At 54.7% G+C, this 18,153-nt stretch overlaps 1 protein-coding gene across 1 annotated transcript in view; it reads right to left on the reverse strand.

Moving 5' to 3' along the window:
* Window positions 1-12,483: 12,483 nt before the first annotated feature.
* CYTH4 (cytohesin 4) overlaps window positions 12,484-18,153 on the reverse strand; it is a 29,033-nt gene continuing 23,363 nt past the window's right edge. Inside the window, exons 9-13 of the mRNA XM_063075375.1 lie at window positions 16,721-16,832; window positions 14,918-14,994; window positions 14,465-14,536; window positions 13,810-13,964; window positions 12,484-12,556 (exon numbers count right to left, since the gene is read on the reverse strand). Coding sequence (XP_062931445.1) covers window positions 12,484-12,556; window positions 13,810-13,964; window positions 14,465-14,536; window positions 14,918-14,994; window positions 16,721-16,832 — 489 coding nt within the window. The remainder of the gene's footprint in view (window positions 12,557-13,809; window positions 13,965-14,464; window positions 14,537-14,917; window positions 14,995-16,720; window positions 16,833-18,153) is intronic.

The raw sequence follows: 18,153 nt of genomic DNA on the forward strand, positions 1-18,153 counted from the left end.
ATATACCTCTTGGTCAAAAACTACTCAACTCTGCCATTGTCGTGGGAGAGCAGCCATAGGCAGAACCACAAATGAATGACTTTTAATAAAACTATGTGTGTAAACATTGAAATTCAGATGTCATATAATTTTTACATGTAAGAAAATATTATTTTTAATATTCAAAAATATAAAAGCCATGCTTAGTTCCTGGTTGTACCAGAACAGCTGTTGGGCAGGATTTGGCACGCAGGCTGTAGTTTGCCCACCCCTGGTTGGGAGGGTTGGGAAGTGGTAGAACCGGGGTTGAAACTTGGTTCTGCAGGCCCTGGACTTCCCAGCCAAATCAGCTCCAAGTGCCATGCCAATCTCGACTCCCTCCCCTGGGCTGGCTCAGTCTGCCCCCTTGTCTGTCCCTTGCCCTCTGGGTCTCTCATCTTGGGATGCACAGCGCACCCTGCTTCCAGGCCGCCCATCTTGGGAGGTGGCAGTGTGGGAACAGGCCACTGGCTCTGAATCCACCGGCCCAGGATGGGGTTCCTGCCCAGTCACTCGCCAGCTGGGAAGACCCGAAACCTCTGCAGGCCTCAGTTTCCCCATCTGTAAAGTGGGTCATAGCAGAGAACCCACCCGCAGGGTCGCCGTGAGGAAGTGCCTGGAAACGTGCTGCCCTCCTTGGTGGCCTCAGTTTCCCTCCTCCTCTCCTCGGTTCTGAGCCTGGTCTACACCTGCGCCGCGGCCTCTCCCCTCCTCCTCCCTCTGCCGTCCCCGTCCTCAATGCGGAGAAGGACGTCCTGGGTGTCTCCCGGCTGCAGCGCCGACGGTTTCTCGAAAGCTTTTAGAAATGAGGCTCCCTCCGGGGCGGCGGGGGGAGATGGGGAGGGGGGCGCCCGCCCGCGGGAGCTTCCCCGGTGGGCGGTGGCGGCCGCTCCCCGCCTTTCGGGCGATCTACGGCTGATTATTATGGAAATCAAGCTCCAGCGGCGCGCCGGGGTGGCGGGGAGCCGGGGCGTGCTCTGCCAGCGCCGGGGAGACGCGGTGGGGGGCGCCGCAGCCCTCTCGCTCCTGGGAGCAGCGCGGCCTTTTCTAGCCCGGGAGCCCAGGGGCACTGTTCCCGTGCAGGGCTGATGGGCTGAGCTGCACCTGGAGGGGTCGTGCTCAGAAGCCTGGGCTGGGGAGAGCTTTGGGCCCCTGGCGTTCATTTCCGCAGAGCCCTGGAGATGTGAGGTCTGAGGTTCTGGATATTTTTAGCCCAAACAGAGAAGTCTGTGGGGCTCATGCCAGCGTCTTGGAACAGAACTGGGCATACCAACAAGCCGCATTTATTGAGCACTTACTTGGCTCCCAGCGCTGCTTAAATCCTTCCATAGACCTGGGCATGATCACAACCATTTTACAGATGAAAGAACAGAGACTCAGGCTAATCTCAAGGCCAAAGAGGTCGAGAAGAGATCTGACTCGGGGGTTGTCCAAATAGCCTATCGCCAGTTCTCAAACCTTTGGTCATCCTGTCTCCAGCTGGTGGATGGAGGGCTTGACCTTCCGGTGGCCCGGTCCAGTTCTGGACTTCCCTGAGCCTCTCTGGAGGGTGACTTTGCAGATGGGGAGAGAGACAACGTGGCTACGTCTGGGGCAGAGCTGATGGTGGGGGTGGGGTGGTGGTGCTGTGGTGCTGAGAGGCCCCCAGTTCCTGAGGATGCTTTATATCATGACCAGAGGGTTTGAGGTGAGACAGGGCACCCTCCCCTTCCCTGCAACCTTCAAGGTGTAGAAAACCCCATCATTCAAAATCCAATTCCTTTTATTTGTCCCATTCTGGAAAAGGGCTACAATCTAAGCTTAAAGGTGATAGAGGAGATAAAAATGGAGAAGTCAGATGGATTTGGCCACTCTGTAAGCCAGAAAAATGGCCCCAGTAGAAAGGCAAGCAGCAACCTTGGAAAAATCTTTGCAGCAAACAAGAATGGCCATGGGGGTTTGTTATCTTTGCTCTATAACAAGCCCAGACAGACCATGAGGAAAGGCAGAGAAACCTGCAGGTAAACCAGCAAAGGGCAGGAGCAGATGATTCACACTAGAAAGGAAACACAAGTGCTTAACTACTGCATGGAAAAAATCCATTCCCACTCACATAAAAGGAGTAGAAATTCTAATGAATGCAATTCTATTCAAATTAACAAATATTTTAAAACATGAAGCCATTTAATCTACTGCTGAATAACTGAATCTTTAAGTGAACTCTTGTTACACTCCTCAAAGTCCTTGAAGAGCTCTCCAAGGGTCAGCTACACTAATCCTCACAGTAGCTCCAATGCACAGATGAGAAAACTGAGGCTAAGAGGGGTTAATTACATAATTTGCTCAAGGTTACACAGCTGGTGAGTAGCTGAGCAGTCACCTGTCAGGTTACAAAGCTGGAGCATTTAATCAATTAATTGAGGCCAGTAGTTCTCAAAGGACCAATGTTACCTGGGGCATGTTAGAAAAGCAAATGATTAGGCCGCACCCCAGACCTACTCAATCAGAAACTCTGGGGGTGGGGCCAGCAGCCTGTTCTAACAGCTTTCCAGGTGATTTGGACACTACAGTTTGAGAACTATTGCTCCGGGCTCCAGGTGAGAGTCCCGAAGTCGAAGTCGGCACTTGATGCTGTAGAAGGCAAGTGGTGTTGGGTCCACTGTTTTGAATTACATATGGACAATAGACATCTGACCCTGAAAAATGGCCAGTAATTGCATCTCTGAGAAGCCATGTGGACAAGGTTTTATTCATGAAGATATATGACGATGTGTTTATAAACACGTAAAACTGGGAGCAATCTAAATCTCCAGCAACAGGAGATTGGGGAGACTCAGCTGTGACTCCCCTACAAGACGGCTGCTGTGCAGTTTTAAAAAGTGAGTATGGGGAGGATATAGAACATGGAACAAGGAGACTGGACAACTCTCTGGCTTGCCCGTGACTCTCCCACTTTTAGCACTACAAGTCTTGTGTTCCAGACTCAGTCCTGAGCAAATGGGGACAATTGGCCACTGTAGGTATAATGGGCATCGGTGCTGCACACCAAGTATTTCTGTTCTTGCTTCTTGCTGGGTGCTGGGATGGTACTTCCTCTCCCCTTGATGTTAGGTGGCCTTGTGACTTGCTTTGGCCAATGAAATGTGAGCAGAAGTGATAAGTCACACCCAGACAGTGCTCCTGGCAGCCCGTCAGAATGGTGCCTCCTCAGGCTGGGTCCCTGAGTGACTGTGATAAGCAGAGACCAGCCCCCCTCTAATCTTCCCCTCTTCTTGTAAGTGAAGTCACTGAGATTTTGAGGTTGTTACCACAGTGTAACCTAACTGCCCTGACTGGTACACATGGGGACATGGGTAGTTTTTGGTATTCAGGCAGACATAGGTTACAAAATTGTATTTGCTCTATCACCGCAGAGATGTAACACATAAAGCATCTGGGTGTGCTGGAAATATTCTGAAATGTTTATAGTATCAAGTAGAAGAATTCTGGGTCTAAGTTTTTTTTCCTCTTCATTGCATTTCCAATTTTCTACAATGAGCATGCTTTATTATTATTATTTTAATGGGGGACATTTTATTAAAAATGTTTTCTTTGGATCAAAAGTGGGTCCTCTCTGGGCTCTTATTTATTAAATGAAAATCCCTTAGGGAAGAGAGAAAGAGAAGAGAGTTAAGCTTTAGCCTCAAAGGATCAAAAGGACTACAAAGGTCACAGAATTAATCCTCCACTTCCGCTGCAGCCTCCCTGCCAGTTGCTGGGTCCATGTCTTAATGTGATCATATGCCACTTCTCGGCCCTGTGACTCTGGTCAAGTCAAACTCTCTGAGCCTCCACCTCCTCATCTATTAAATGGGAGTAATCCTGTCTAGCTTGTGGGCTACTGGGAGGGTCCGATGAGATGAAGTATGTTCGATAAATATTGGTGCCTTCTGCCTCTGTCTTCCTCATGGAGCCTCTGTGTTGGATGACCTAGGGCATGTGCCTTAACTTCTGTGAGCTTCAGTTTCCTCTTGAAGGAAGGGACAGGATGATTTTTCATGGGCCAAGGCATTCCTGGATGGGGCCGGAGGTCCCCGTGCAGAAACAGAGAGAAGTTGAAGAGGAGAGGGCCTGGGAGTCCAGCAGTAGAACAAAGGCTTACGCCCTTTCTTGAGCCTGGCAGCCCCGGACCATGAATCTAGCTCGCCAAAAGCCAAACTGTGAACACTTAAGATTGGGACAAAATCAGCTGCTGAGTCTCCTTTGGAGGTTCTGGGACTAGCACACTTATTTCTCTGAAACCTGTGGAGTCTTCAGGGAGCCCTGGGGGTTGGGGGCTCAGTGTCCTCCTGCAGGAGGAGGGCTTCAACTGCTTCTGGGAGGATGGATGGACAGCCCCTGTTACCATGGGTAGTTCTGTCCAGAGCCCTCACTCTCAGCCAGCCCAAGGAAGTCCCCATCAAAAATATAACAGTGACAGCTGGTATCTGCTGGAGGCATGGGGTAGACCAGGCTCACCAGATTTGTTATCAGTCCACACCATGCCACTTTGGGGCAGGACTGGGGTGGGAGTGGGGCTCATAAAGAAGAGCTTGTTGGAATTAGGTGGTGGTAACGAGCTGGAGCCCAATCCACTCTGGATAAAACAGCCTCCCTTTGCTTTTCCAGGATAAAGCAGCCACGGGTCACATTCCTTTCAGTCCACAGGGCCACCCAGGGTGACCCTGCTCTCTTGCTGGGCTCTTGTGGATATGTCCAATCTGTAGGGTGACCATATGCCTTGGGGAACCTGGGGAAGGCCTGGTTTACTCCTATTGTCCAGCCATCACCTTGAATCCAGCACTTCTAGCCCTCTCAGAAGGGCCCCATTCTGGATGACAAGATTGTGGCCTCCCTAAATCTACATCGGTTTCACATCAGATGGCCTTGGTTCCCTGCTGGCCCTTCTTGGCTGGGCCAGAGTGAGCCTCAGAGTCCTTGTCTGTAAAGTGGGTACACTTATATCCACTTCAGAGAGTGTTGGGAAGTTGGAAGGAATATGTGGGCAGAGACCCTGGCAGTACTGAGTGCTCCGTGATTGGTGGCTTTGGCCATGACACATTGATGCTGGGCATCGTGGCAGGGGAGAGTAGGAGTGTCTGGGTCAAATCTGGAACACTGGATCTTTGTGGGCTAGTTTCGAGGGTCACCTGCTGTTAAGAACTCACAGGAAAAAATAAAGGGAGACCTCCAAGGTTAAGTATCTCCTTCGGGGGCAAAAGGTGACAAAAGGTGGCAGGGGCCTCCTCACCACTCCCACTGCAGCAGCCCCTGCCCTGCACTGTGGATCCATGAGAAGCCAGGGTCTAGGTGCACTTGGGAAGGGCAGGGACTTCAGTGACCCATAGAAGTTTCTGCCTCTTCTTCCAGGGCAGGCCTGAGGTTTGAGTAGCCTCCTGCCTCCCAGCTGTACTATCAGGTCATCCTGGGACACTGGGGCCCGTGACATCTGGTGGGCGCCGTAGCCTCCAGCAGCAAGAGTTGAGAAAGCGAGGTCCAGAGATAGTGGAGTATCTGGCCCAGAGCCACACAGTTGGTAAGGGGGAGCTAGGATTCGAACCCAGGTCTGCAGGAGGACACCAGGACCTTGGTGCTTGCCAATACACCATTGGCCCAGGACTGGATGACCAAGAAGGTGGGGGGTGGGGGTGGAGATGGGGGTGAAGGGGGGGTGGATGGGGGGAGGAGGGAGGGGCAAATGGGAAAGGTGGGACACGGAAGAGAAGGAGATAAGAGGGGGCAGACGGGGAGGTGGGGAGGGCTTTCTGCCGAGCGCTGGGGCCTTGTCTAACATGGACTGAAGGTCTTCACCTGGAGCTCCTCCCGGCCCTCCCGGCTGTTGGGGGAACTGCCCTCATCCTCCCACAGCTTCAGCCCTGGGGGTGCAGCAAGACTCTGTCCTCTTCCTCCGCCTCGTGCTCGTGCCGCTCCTGTCCAGCCACTGCCCAGCCCTCACTGGCCTCCTCCAGCCCCCTGTGGCTGCTCCCCACGTCCCTACAAGTGGCCTGTGGGACCATCCCAAGCAGCCTCTAAGTGAGTCTCTCTCCAGCTCCGAACACTCCCCCAGCTCCCCACTGCCATCCTGATAAAGTCTAATTGCTGAGGCTGGCCAGTCTGGTCCCCCTTCTGTTCCATTCCAAGTCCTGTTGTTCTGGGGCAGCCCCTTCCAGGCCCACCAAGCAGTTCGCCACTCCCCAAATGTGCAAACTGCTGTGTGGGGGCTTCATGTATTTCCCCAGCAATCCCTCAATCAGGAATGTCCTCCCTCACTGCCTGGCAGTGTTGACCCCCGTGCCCCTTCCACCCAGCCCTCAGGCCCTTTCCCACATCCTTTCCTACTGTAGCCCCTGCGCTTGCCCTACGGGGTCATTTCCCCTCCTCTGCCTGCCCTGCCTCTGGCCTGCAGACTGTGATTCATCCGTGTTTCTCCCGGAGCCCAGCGCTGCGCCTGGGACCCGGCACTGGAAGAGCGTGTTCTCCCCGAACGAGGCCCTGTGGAGTCTGGCTTTTCTCCTGGAGGGCGGTTGGCGGATTTTAGGCAGAGGAGGCCGTGCTCAGCTGCTGAAAGAAGCTGAACAGGATGGGAGATTGCCAGACTGGGAGGGGGAGGTGGGGCCTGGCTTGGTGGGGAGGGGTCTTCCCTGGTGAATGGGGTCCAGAGAGGGTCAGCGACTTGTCCAAGATCACAAAGCTATTTGGGGCAAGGCTGGGATTTTGATCAGATGTGTCACTCCGAGGTTTTGTTCTTCAGCCATTCTACATGGGAAGTCTCTTGGGGTGGGGGGGCATGCAGGCTGGAGTGGCTGGGTCTCTGGTGCCCCTCAGAGGCCAGGCTCTCAGGACACTCGGGGTGGCCTTCCCATTGCAGGGAAGGAGGGGCTCAAGGCTGGCAGTGCCCTGGCGGGAGGAGGCCTGTGTTTGATTCTTTGGTGCTCACCCTTGCAGACCCCTGGGGAACACCTGAGTCGTCACTGAGCCGACAAACATATTTAGCTCCTTTCACCGTCCCTAATAAATCAATTTCTCCAGGTCTCACACACCTGCCGATCTACTCCAGGCTGCCAGCCCTCGTCTCCTGCCCCCTGGCATCCAGTGCAGGGCCCCATCGCCAGCTCTGGGTACCAGGCCTCAGGATGGAGGAACTCCTCCCTGGTGCCTGACAGGGGCCCACTTTGCCTCCTTAGAGACCCCCTTGCCCTCTCCTACTCCACCCCAGGGCATCCTGTGCCAGGCTTGTCCTTCCCTGTGCTGGGATGTCCTCCATTCAGCTGCTGTGTTACTGGATGCCCGAGTCAGAGCTTCATGCAGTCAGAGCTGCGGCCTCCGAGATGCAGGGATTGCACTACTGTGCATGCCGCTCAGCCCCTGCTAGCACCCGGTCTCCCTCCACCTCACATCTGCTTGGTCACTTGGGCTTGTGTTTGGGGCCCAAGGGGGTCCTAGAAACACCTTGCCCGTCCTGCATCCTTGTTCTGCCTCCTACTGACCCCACTGGCTGGCTGGAAGGCCCAGGCCTCCACTTGACTTATCTTTCACAGGCACCTCTGCCCAGATCTCCACCCCCTGCCCCTCATCTGTGAATTTTTCCTCCTCCAATGGTGCCAGCCTCTTCTGTATTTCCATGAGAGCATGTGCACAGTCTGCTTTGTGACGATGATGATAATAACAGCAGCACTTCACATGACCCCGGTAGCTGCCCAACACCATTCTAAGCATTTTGCATATATTTAATGATTCCCATTTTATAGATGGGAAATCTGAAGCTCAGAGAGCTTAGGAAACTTGCTTACAACACAGGGTAGGTCTGGGCCTTGAACCCAGGCCCTCTGGGTGGCTTTCATTGCTGCCCGCTGTGGTCTCTCACAGGAAGTGGCTTTTGTGGCACTTGCCTCCCTGCCTCTACCCAGCACCATTGCTCCCATGGCAGGAACTGCATTGTAACCATGCCCGAGACCCCCTTTTACGTGGAAGTCTCCATTAAAGGTCTGTATCATGGAACTCATCTGGCCCAACCCCTCAGGCAGGAAAATCACATCCAGAGAAGGTAAGCCACTAGTTCAGGGTCCCACAGCCAGAAATCACAAGAGCGTGAGTCTCCCGACTCCAGGCTGGGCAGGGGTGGTGCCCAGTGTGAAGGGTGAAGGAGGCTCGTGCTCATCTATGTCCGTGAGTGTCTTTTGGGCTGCTTGAGCCCACAGGCCCTAGTAGACCAGGTGCCTCCCCGCTAGGATGCCCAGGCTGGGGCTCTACTCTGGACAGGGGCCCCATCCCTGCAAGGGACAGCCGGGCCTGGCAGCCTGTTTCCTGTAGCATAGGAACTGCTCATCCACGTGTGGTGGGAGCCCCCTGCTGCCCAGAGTGGGGAGTGGCAGAATGGGGCGAAGGTGGGCAGAGGCTGCCCGGGGAAGGGTAAGGTGGCCTGGGGCCTGGGCCAGTAAGTCAGAGCTGGACTCGGCCAGTTCAGACTGTGATGTGGCCCTGCCCGCCTCTCCGGCCACGCCCCATCCCTTAGCAGCACCAGCATTCTTATGGTTCCCTTTGCCTCCAGACATTTGCACCTGCTGATGCTGAGGCCCAGAGGGCCTTTTATCAGTTAACTTCAGTTGAACCCACAATTACTGTGCACCTACCATGTGCCAGGCGCTGAGTTAGTGCACAGCCTTACCCCGAGGACCTCACAGTCCAGTGTGGGGCAGACATGAGGTGAGCTCATTGCACTATCAGGTGTGTGTACCTTCAAAGGCCCGGCTGCCAATACTAAGGCGCTCCTCCTCTGAGAAGCCTCCCTAGATTGCCCCCTGCCCAGCCCAGCCCCCCACTGCCCCTTCTGTAACAACATGTATCAGCCTGAGCTGTAACTGGGTGTTCATGCCTGTCTCTCCCTCTAGACTTGAGCTCCTTTTGAGGGCCAGGGCTTTGTCCTGATCATCTTTGGATCCCTGGCTGTGAGCATGGACACTGACATAGTAAGTGCTCAATAAGCATGGGCTGAATGAAAGAATGTGTGGGTAAAGTCAACCAGTTCAGCTCCTTAAGGTCTTCAAGGAGTGACTCCAATGGTGGAATTTCAGGCAGGGGACTGGGTTAGGGCGTGGGGGTGACCTTGGTGCCCTACATATCGTAAGGGGGCTGCCTAGAGTCCTAGAATTCAGGACCACCAGGATGTGAGCCCCATGTGGGCAGGGATTCTTTTTTTCCCTTTATCAATTCTTTCATCTTTTAAAAAAAATTTAATTAATTTTACATCTCAAAATACATTGTACTTGATTTTCGTACCCCTTTAACCTGTTCCTCTCCAGCCCCTCCCTTCCCCCCCATCATATCTGTGCACTTCACTTAAATAGTTCAAGGAATTTTTGTGGTTATTCTGTCTTCTTCCCTCCACCCCCACCCTTTATTTGTTTGTGTGTTTATTTATTTATAAATTTTTAGCTCCCACAAATAAGTGAGAACATGTGGTATTTCTCTTTCTGTGCCTGACTTGTTTCACTTAATATAATTTTCTCTAAGTCCATCCATATTGTTGTGAATGGTAGTATTTTGTTCTTTTTTATAGCAGAGTAGTAGTCCATTGTGTAGATGTACCACAGTTTCCTTATCCACTCATCAGATGACGGACATTTGGGCTGGTTCCAGATCTTGGCTATTGCATATAGAGCTGCAATAAACACTGGAGTACAGGTATCCCTTCGGCATGATGATTTCCATTCCTCTGGGTATATTCCCAGCAGTAGAATCACTGGGTCATATGGTAGATCTGTCTGTAATTGTTTGAAGAACCTCCATATCATTTTCCATAAAGGCTGTACCATTTTGCAGTCCCAACAACAGTGGATAAGAGTTCCTTTTTCTCTGCAACCTCTCCAGCACTATCGTTCTCAGTCTTTTGCATGTTAGCCATCCTAACTGGAGTGAGATGGTAGCTCAGTGTGGTTTTGATTTGCATTTCCCGGATGTTGAGTGATATTGAGGATTTTTTCATGTGTCTGTTGGCCATTCATGAATCTTCCTTTGAGAAATGCCTGTTCAGCCCCTTTGCCCATTTTTTAATTGGGTTATTTGTTTTTTTGTTGTAAAGTTCTTTGAGTTCCTCGTATATTCTGGATATTAATCCTTTGTCAGATGTATATTTTGCAAATATTTTCTCCCACTCTGTTGGTTGTTTTTTTACTCTGTTGATTGTTTCTTTTGCTGTGCTGTCTTGTTCTACCAGTGCCTGGAACAGTGCCTGGCATACTGTAGACGCTCAATAGATATTTGTGGGAAGTATGAATGAATGAAGGTTACTGAATTCAAGCTCCTCTGTCACCCACCAGTGATCATGGGAGCAGCCTGTGCTGGCATCCCTCCAGAGACAGGGAACTTATTACCTATCTCCCGAGGCAGCAGCTCTTTCCATCTTTGGACAAGGCTGCCTGTTGGAAAGTTCTTTTGCCTCTCCCTGGGCTTGGCAGAACCAGCCCACCCCTGCCTGTGCTCTGAGGGAGGCTTGTTGCAAGTCCAGCCCCTGAGGGCTTCCCTGTCCAGCATGGCAGTCTAGTGTCCTGAGGATGAGGTTCCAGGACCTCTGAGCACCCACTCTTCCCTGTCTGGCCTTCCTCCCCTCAGGTGGGAAAAGGATGAAGGTGAAAGGCCAGGGTGGGGTCAAGGATGGCACATAGATCATGAAGGGCACAGAGTCCACTCATGAGTTGGATCATGAGTTTTATTCTCTTTTCTGTGACTCCCAGAACATCTACTCATGCCCAGAAAATCACTGATCCCACCAGCTCAGTGTTGGGGAGGAAGCTGAGGACCAGAGAGGGGAGTGGACTAAGATCACACAGCCAGTGTGTGCCAGAGGCAGGAGAGGACCTCGGACCCCCTGACTCCCATCCCAGTGTTCCTTCCATGACTCTTGGCTGCCCCTTCACCAGCCAAATGGGTCAGCAGAGGTGGGGCTCAGCTCACAGGCTGACAAGAGTCTGGAAGTCCTCATATGTCCAGCAAGGCCTCCTTCTGCAGATGCCCAACCCAGCCCTTCTCTGGTGCAATATCTCTACCAGGTGCTTGCACACCTCCAGAGACAGGGATCTTACCACCTCACAAGGCAGCCACTCCATCCTGGCCCCGTGAAGGTGTGCACGTGTGTGTGGGGGGAGGGGGTGCCTGGTGAGCTGCTGTTCCTCCTGGGAATCCACCTGCTCCCCTCACCCACTCAGGCTGGCGTGGGGCAGAGGAAACCCCGTTTTCTGCTCCCTTGCCAAGAAATTTCCCTCCAGGGGCTCTCCCGGGGCCCGTGTGAGGGGGTGAGAAGAGCTTCTGAGAAAAAGCCGATTAGTGAAATCCTCCTCCAGGCCAGGCTTCCTTGGAGACAAAACTGCCTGCCCGAGTACTGGGAAGTCAGCTCTACTCTGCTGCTGCTGCTGCAGAGGGTCTTGGGATGCTGGGACTGCTGGTCTAGCAGGAAGCTGTGGCCAAGACTCTGCCACTCCAAGCAGGAGCCTGCATTGCTCGCTGGCTCAGCCGCTGCCTCCATGCAGCCCTCCTAGTAACCACAGCCCGTAAGCTCACTCTTCTTGGCTTCTTTGTTGTAGCACCCATCCTGCCGGAGTCCCATCTGTCTTCGATGCTCTGTCATTTCCTTGAAGGGTCCCACCTGCTCTTTTGCCCTAAATGGAATCCTTGAGGGTGGAGGCCATTCCACCCTCCTCCCCCCAGCAGCCTTCTTCCATCCAGAGTCTGCCCCTGCTCAGTGACAAGTGCTGTCATCTCCAACTGGAAGCTGGAGCACAGAGCTAACAGAGGCTGAGACATTTCTAGTCCAAATACTGCAGTTTTGCAAGAACCAGAGAAGGGGCGTGACTTGGCAGAGGGCACACAGTGAGTCAGACGGAGACTGTGGGGTCTGGGTTCCTAGGCTCCTGGTGCCTGGGGGTCCTGTCTGTGGGTCTGAGCTGTGTGTGTGCTGAGCCTTGCTCAGGCAGGGAGGGCCAAGCCCAGTCTGAGGACAGGGGAGGGGCTCGCTGTAGCAGCGTCCTGTCCCCTGAGCAGAAGGAGGAACCTGGCCACGGGCAGGAAGCTCTCAGGGAGCCCACGGGGCCTCCCCTACTTTGAAGGCTGACAGCATTTCAGATGCAAAGAACCATTTCAGAGATGAGGACACAGAAATCCAGCGAGAAGACAGAGTGCGGGGTTCTGGGGCTGGTCTCTCTGGCTGCTTTCCTCTCCCTTTACTGTAGTGGACTTAGGGCAGGGTCCTTGGGGCCTTTCCTGGCAGTGGCTGCATGTTGAGGGCCAGGAGGCCACATTGCAACTCTGGGAACTCTGAGGTTCCCACTCACCCTGCTGAGCTCTCCTTCCCCAAATATGGTCAGCACCAAGTAACTAGGCAGAGTGAGGATGTCTGTGCTGGGGATGTGGGTCTCCAGGTACCACAGGCCACCTGGTTCCCAGGACATAGGCCCCCAGCACCACCTCCTAGGAAGCTCACTGCTTGCTGGCAATCTTCTTTTTCCGAGCAGAGACCAGGTCATAGAAGGGGACGCGGGTGATGCTGGCTCTGGAATGAAAATAGAAGAGACTTCAGGGCTGGACTGGCCATCAAGGGGGTCTGGTCTCCCAGGGATTGTCATTAGGGACATAGTGCTCCCAGGGAGGTGTCGGCCTGCTCTATCACAGGAGAAGGGCCAGCTGACCCCAACAAGGACCGAGCCAGGTGAGTCCGGCCTTGCTAGCCTAGCCCAGATCCCATCACAGGGCCAGTGAGGGTGAAGCTTTGGATCAGAAGCTGAGAGTCTTGGAATTCTGCCTCAAAGTGTCCCTGGGCCCCTCTTCAGGTTCCCGATAGAGACTCTCAGAAGGAGGTGGAAACAGCCCGGGGTGCAGCCAGCAGACCGGCCCCTTACCAGCTGTGTGGCTCTGGGCAGGTCCCTCCCCTCTCTGGGCCTCAGTTTCCTCATTTGCAAAATGGAGATGGGAATGGGTCTGGCCTGGCAGCCTGTCACAGCTATTGTGAGGCCGGAGTGAAAAGACCCCGCAAGTCCCTGGGACACGGTCCCCAGCCCAGCGACCAGTCCTGTCTTCCTCCCAAAGGTCTTGCCTTGCTAATGTCTCCCACAGGCCCTGAGAAAGTTTGTCATCTTGCCCGTTACCAGGCATGCCCTCCCTGCTTCTCTCCCTACTCAGTGGCCACATCAGCCTCTCTCACCCGGACGGTGATGACAACATCTTTCCCTCCATCGCCCATATTGGCACCTCAGAATCAGCCCTGACTCGGTGGCCTTTCTCACCTGGCCACACCCCTCCCTATTTACCAGTCTATAGCTCCCCATTGCCTCCAAGAGAAACAAAGCTTGTCACCATGGCGACCATGGCCTTGCAGCCTCAGCCCCCACACTGCCCAGCCTCGCCTGGATCCCGGGATGCTGTCTAGGTGGGCCACGCACTGATTGGCCCTATTGTCTGTGCCCACACTGGCCCTTCCACCTCCACCAGGTCCTTCCCAGGGCCTCTTCGGACAGCGATGCTAACAAGAGCACCATTTGCGAGCACTTGCTGAGTGCCAGGTGCTGGGCAAGCGCTTCCATGCAGCACCTGGTTGGACCCTCCCTCAACCCTGTGAAGTTGGCCTCTCCCTCCCCTGAGTCCCAGGACCTGGTGTGGTGCCAGGCACTCAGGAAGTGCCCACGGAATATGGGTGGAAGGGATTTGCCTGCCAGAAACAGGAGGGAGATTCCGGAGTTTAGCCCCCTTTACAGACAAGGAAATGAGACCCAAAAGAAGCAGGGTCCCCACGGCCCAGCCACCCCTTACCGGATGGCCTGGATCCACTGGTCGCGCTCCTCGGCGCTGGTGGCCGAGATCCGGTATGACTCGTGCTTGCCCTCCACCACTTTCCCGTCGCCGTCCGTCTTGCAGGCCTTTATCTTCTGGCCCCGGCTGCTGGGGTTGTAGAGTTCCAGGCAGAACTGTGGGAAGGTGGCCAGGTGAGGGTGGGGCAGGGGTGGGTGGAGGAGACACTTGGGCAGTACCCATGCCCAGCAGGACACCCCCATCCCCAGCAGGCCTGCTTCCCATGACAGGGGAGGGGACAGGAGTTGCTACTACCCACACTGAGCACTAGCCAGGTGCCAGGCTTGGCCTAAATCCACCATTCTCTCTAAAATCTCCATGTGATAGATGGAGAAACTGAGGCTTGGAAAGGAGCAGGGGCTTACTCAAGGTCACCCAGCCAGAGTCAGAGTCAGGCTCTGTAAGACAACTGAGACCATGCCCTTTGTTAATATTGACCCATCCCCAGGGTCCACGGCTCCAGGAGGGAGAAGGAGGGGAGCCCCGGCCACACAGAAAGTGGGATGGGGTGGGCATGGCCCAGACTCTTGGGGAGCCCAGCCTGGCTACCCTCTCCCACCCTGTTTAGGAAATTCCCCAGCAGCTCTGGCCTCGGGCCCCTCACCCCGACACGTACTGGCTTCTTGGGGTCGTCCACCTTCTGCACTGAGAGGTTCTCAAGGGGTATGATTCCTCGTGGCTCCTTGTCCTGTAGGGGAAGGAAGGTCAGGGTCAGCAAATGGAGCTGTGAGGCCGAGAGCAGGGAGTCAACTTGGAGGGCTTCCCAGACTTAAAGAGCAGTGTGCCCATCTTCCCAGACTCTGTCCAGCCATGGAGGGGAGCAGCATGTGAAGAGCTCTGGCTGGGGGTTAGGAGACCCAACTTTAAGCCGAGGCTCTGCCTTGGACCTCAGCCGAGCCCCTCTTCCTCTTTGTACCTTAGTTTTCCCCATCTGTAAAATGGGCATGGAGGCAGAATGAATAGCCTTAAAGGGTCTCAAGCTCTGTTAGTCAATTGCTTAATGGGGGTTGAGAAGGGTGCTTTGAGAGAAGGGTAGGGGCAGGGTAAGGCTGCTGGGACCCCTGCTCACAGTGGTGAACTCGAAGTAGTAGAGGCAATTGTCGGTCAGGATGAACCAGCGCCGTTTCCACGTCTTCACGCGGCCCCCTGCAAGAGGCCAGTAGTGCAGCAGGTCAGGCCTCCTCCTCCTGGGCTACTGACGCTTGGTCCCCCACCAAGCCCCCTAGCCCCTCACCCACCATACTTTCCCCTACATCTGTCCCTTCCTCACACAAAAACCTTAGTAGGTCCCATCACCCCAGGTGTCCCCTGCACTTCTTGACCGGACACACTCGGGGCTCCTCCATGATCAGGCCCTGGAACGGCGCCTGGCCAGTCCCTGGTCTTTCTGGCTGTGGTCACTCCTTGGTTCAGCCCTTAGCCTGTGCCCTGCCTGACACTGTGCTAAGCAGTCCATCTTTCATTTGCCAGGCACTGTTCTAGAGGTTTTTAAAAACATTTACTTACTGATCCCCAAAACCACCCTTGAGGAGGGGACCATTGTTAACCCCACTTTACAGATGAGGACACTGAGGCACAGAGAGGTTAAGTCATCTGTCCAAGGTCCTGCAGCAGAGCTGAGGTTTGAACCCCAGAGTCCCAGTTCCATAGTCCAATCTTTGGCTATTTTGCTCCACATTTAAGCCTCCCAGGGATGACTGTCCCCATCTTACAGCCATGGACACTGCAGCTGAGGAGCCTGACTCAGCACATGGGTGTGGGAGCTGAGGTTTGAAGCCAGGAGAACCCTGCCTGAGTTGGGATCTGTCACTGAGGGCTTCCCTGGGGCTGAGAGCAAGGGGCTGGGGCCGACAGGGGGCTGAGTGGCCTGTAGGACAAGGTCGGAATGGGGCATGGGCGTGGAGAAACAGAGGGCTCCAACAGGCATCTGGGGGGATTGGGCAGGACTGGCCCGATGCTTGGTATACAGTAGTGCAGGAGGCTCTGCATGCTGAAGGTTGCCAAGGCCATGGCCCCTGCTTCAGCATGAGGTGTCTTTCTTCACCTGCCTTGGAAGGCCACTGTCCCTGGCTGGGCTGTCCCTTCTGGGGAGGCTTCCAGGAGTGTGTGTGGAGGAGGCAGGGCAGAGGGCTGGGTCCTGCGGTTCTCCTGCTAGACTTTGCAGCTGCTGCCACTGAAGCATTCACCACAGTAGCACCCACCATGGCAACACCCATCACAGCAGCACCCACGACAGTAGCACTCACATGGCAGCACCCATCACAGCAGCACCCATCACAGCAGCACCCATGCAGCACTGTGGCTCCCTGCAGGGTGGGGGCCCTCCCTGCCCCCAGTCATCTGGGGGAGGCTTCTCCTGAGCCACATCCTGTTGCACTCCCTCCTTTCCTTCAGGGACACCAACCCTCTGCCCCTCAAACTTGCCCCTTGCTGGCTGTGTGGCCTCGGACAGATGCTCTCACTTCACTGAGCCTTGGCTTCCTCACAAAGGCCACCTGAAGGCCGGGCTGTACAAGGGTCCAGCACCTTGCCCATGCTTAGTAGGTCCTGAACAAATGGCACTTTCCACTAAGACTCGTCTCCCCACCCCTCTGGGGAGAGACTCAGAACCGCAGGGGAAGCATTTGTCTACGGATCTGTCTGTGCCCCTGCATCCTGCCCCTAGCTCAGCATCCCCCCGCTGCCTCCTCGTTCCCAGGACAGAGCGATGGATGAAAGGGTGGATGGGGCAGACAGACCCGGGACACTCCCAACCCCACCCTGAGGCCACGTGTGAGCGTATGTGCACGTGTCAGCCCCGTGTGCCTGAGTGTGTCAGCGTGTGCTGCTCATGCACGAGCGTGTGTCAGGGCCTGTGCCTGTCGCCTCTCACCCAGCTTGAGCAGCCAGCCCTCCCGGTCCGGGTTGAAGAAGGTGTGAGTGAGGTCGCTGCCATCGTCCTCGGGGATGGAGAAGGGCTCGCTCTTGATGCTATCGAAGAGGTTCTGCCCGAGAGAAGGGAGGGGACACCTGGCCGTGAGTCCACCCGAGTCTGGGGCCTGGGCCCAGCCTGGCCCATGTGGCTTCGGGCAGGTCACTCACCCTCTGAGCAAACTCATTCCTCTCCTGTTGGCTCGTCGTGGTCCCTGGGCCCTTTTGGAAAACCCTCCCTGGTTCCCTGGGCCCATTAATATTCCCCTTCCCACCCTGGGCCTGGCCTGACCCACACCATGTCATGCCTCCCCTGTGCTACTGTGTCCCCCAGGGCAGAGCATATGGGGGTCAGTGCCTCAGACACACAGACTCACATGCACTGCTCCCCCCACTCTCCGGGGCACAGTGGCCAGAATAAGGACCTCCTTAGGCAATACCCATGTGGGGAGGGACCCTCTTCTGCTTAGCTGCTGCAGTGGAGGCTTCCAGATGCACCCTGGGTTGGCAGGACACAGAGTAACTACCGGGGAGGAGGGGATTGGCTGCTCCATGTTGAGGGGCCCAGCTGAAGTAGAGACCCAAGGTGGGATGCTTCCGTGGCTCTCAAAGTCCCCTATCCTAAGCAGCTGTCTTTTGGATGGGCTCCTGTTGAGGGGGTGGGGACATGGGGAGTTCCGAGAAGCAGATTTCAATTCTCCATTGAGGACTTTCTCTCAGTAAGAGCTGCTGAAATATGCAAGGAGCAACCTTGTAAGGTAATGAGCTCTTTGTCACTGGGGTATGCAAGCCAGGGCTGGGACCTCCCCGTGGGCAACGTGTGGATGCTGGCCCCAGACCGCCTCTGTGTGTGTTGAATCTCCTGCCACTAGGCATCATATCTCATAAACAACCTACCTTGATTCCCAAGTGTTTGGAAAAACATTCAGAACTGTTTATTTCTGCTTATTAAAACCAGATGCAATGTTGTCTAAGATAATCAAATCATTTCCTTTTGTCACATTTGTGTGTGCTACTGTTCTGATGGTTTCCTCTAGATTTTAAATAAAAATTTTCACAAGTATTGTTTTATTCTCCCAAAGTTTTAGAAATGGTGCTTGCTGGTTTTTTAAGGTCCTCTCTGACCTGGGAGCTCAGGGTCTGGAGTGAGGGGCAGGCCAGAAGCAGGTTTTCCTGGCTTGATGGAGGTGGGGGCTCCAGCATGTCCCCCAAGCACAGATTCCAAGTCCCCAGGCTCAGACTGGCTGTGGTGGTGTGGGGGTGGGGAAAAGCAGGGACCAGTGTCTTCTTTGGGAGCCCCTACACCCCACTCCTGCCAAGGCTCAGCCTGGCCCTGGGGATTCCCAGGTGGCATTAGCTGGTTGACCAGGGCCTGTGGCAGGAAGTCCTCACCAA

Source organism: Cynocephalus volans, chromosome 12 (assembly GCF_027409185.1).
Source record: "Cynocephalus volans isolate mCynVol1 chromosome 12, mCynVol1.pri, whole genome shotgun sequence".
NCBI classification, from domain to species: domain Eukaryota; kingdom Metazoa; phylum Chordata; class Mammalia; order Dermoptera; family Cynocephalidae; genus Cynocephalus; species Cynocephalus volans.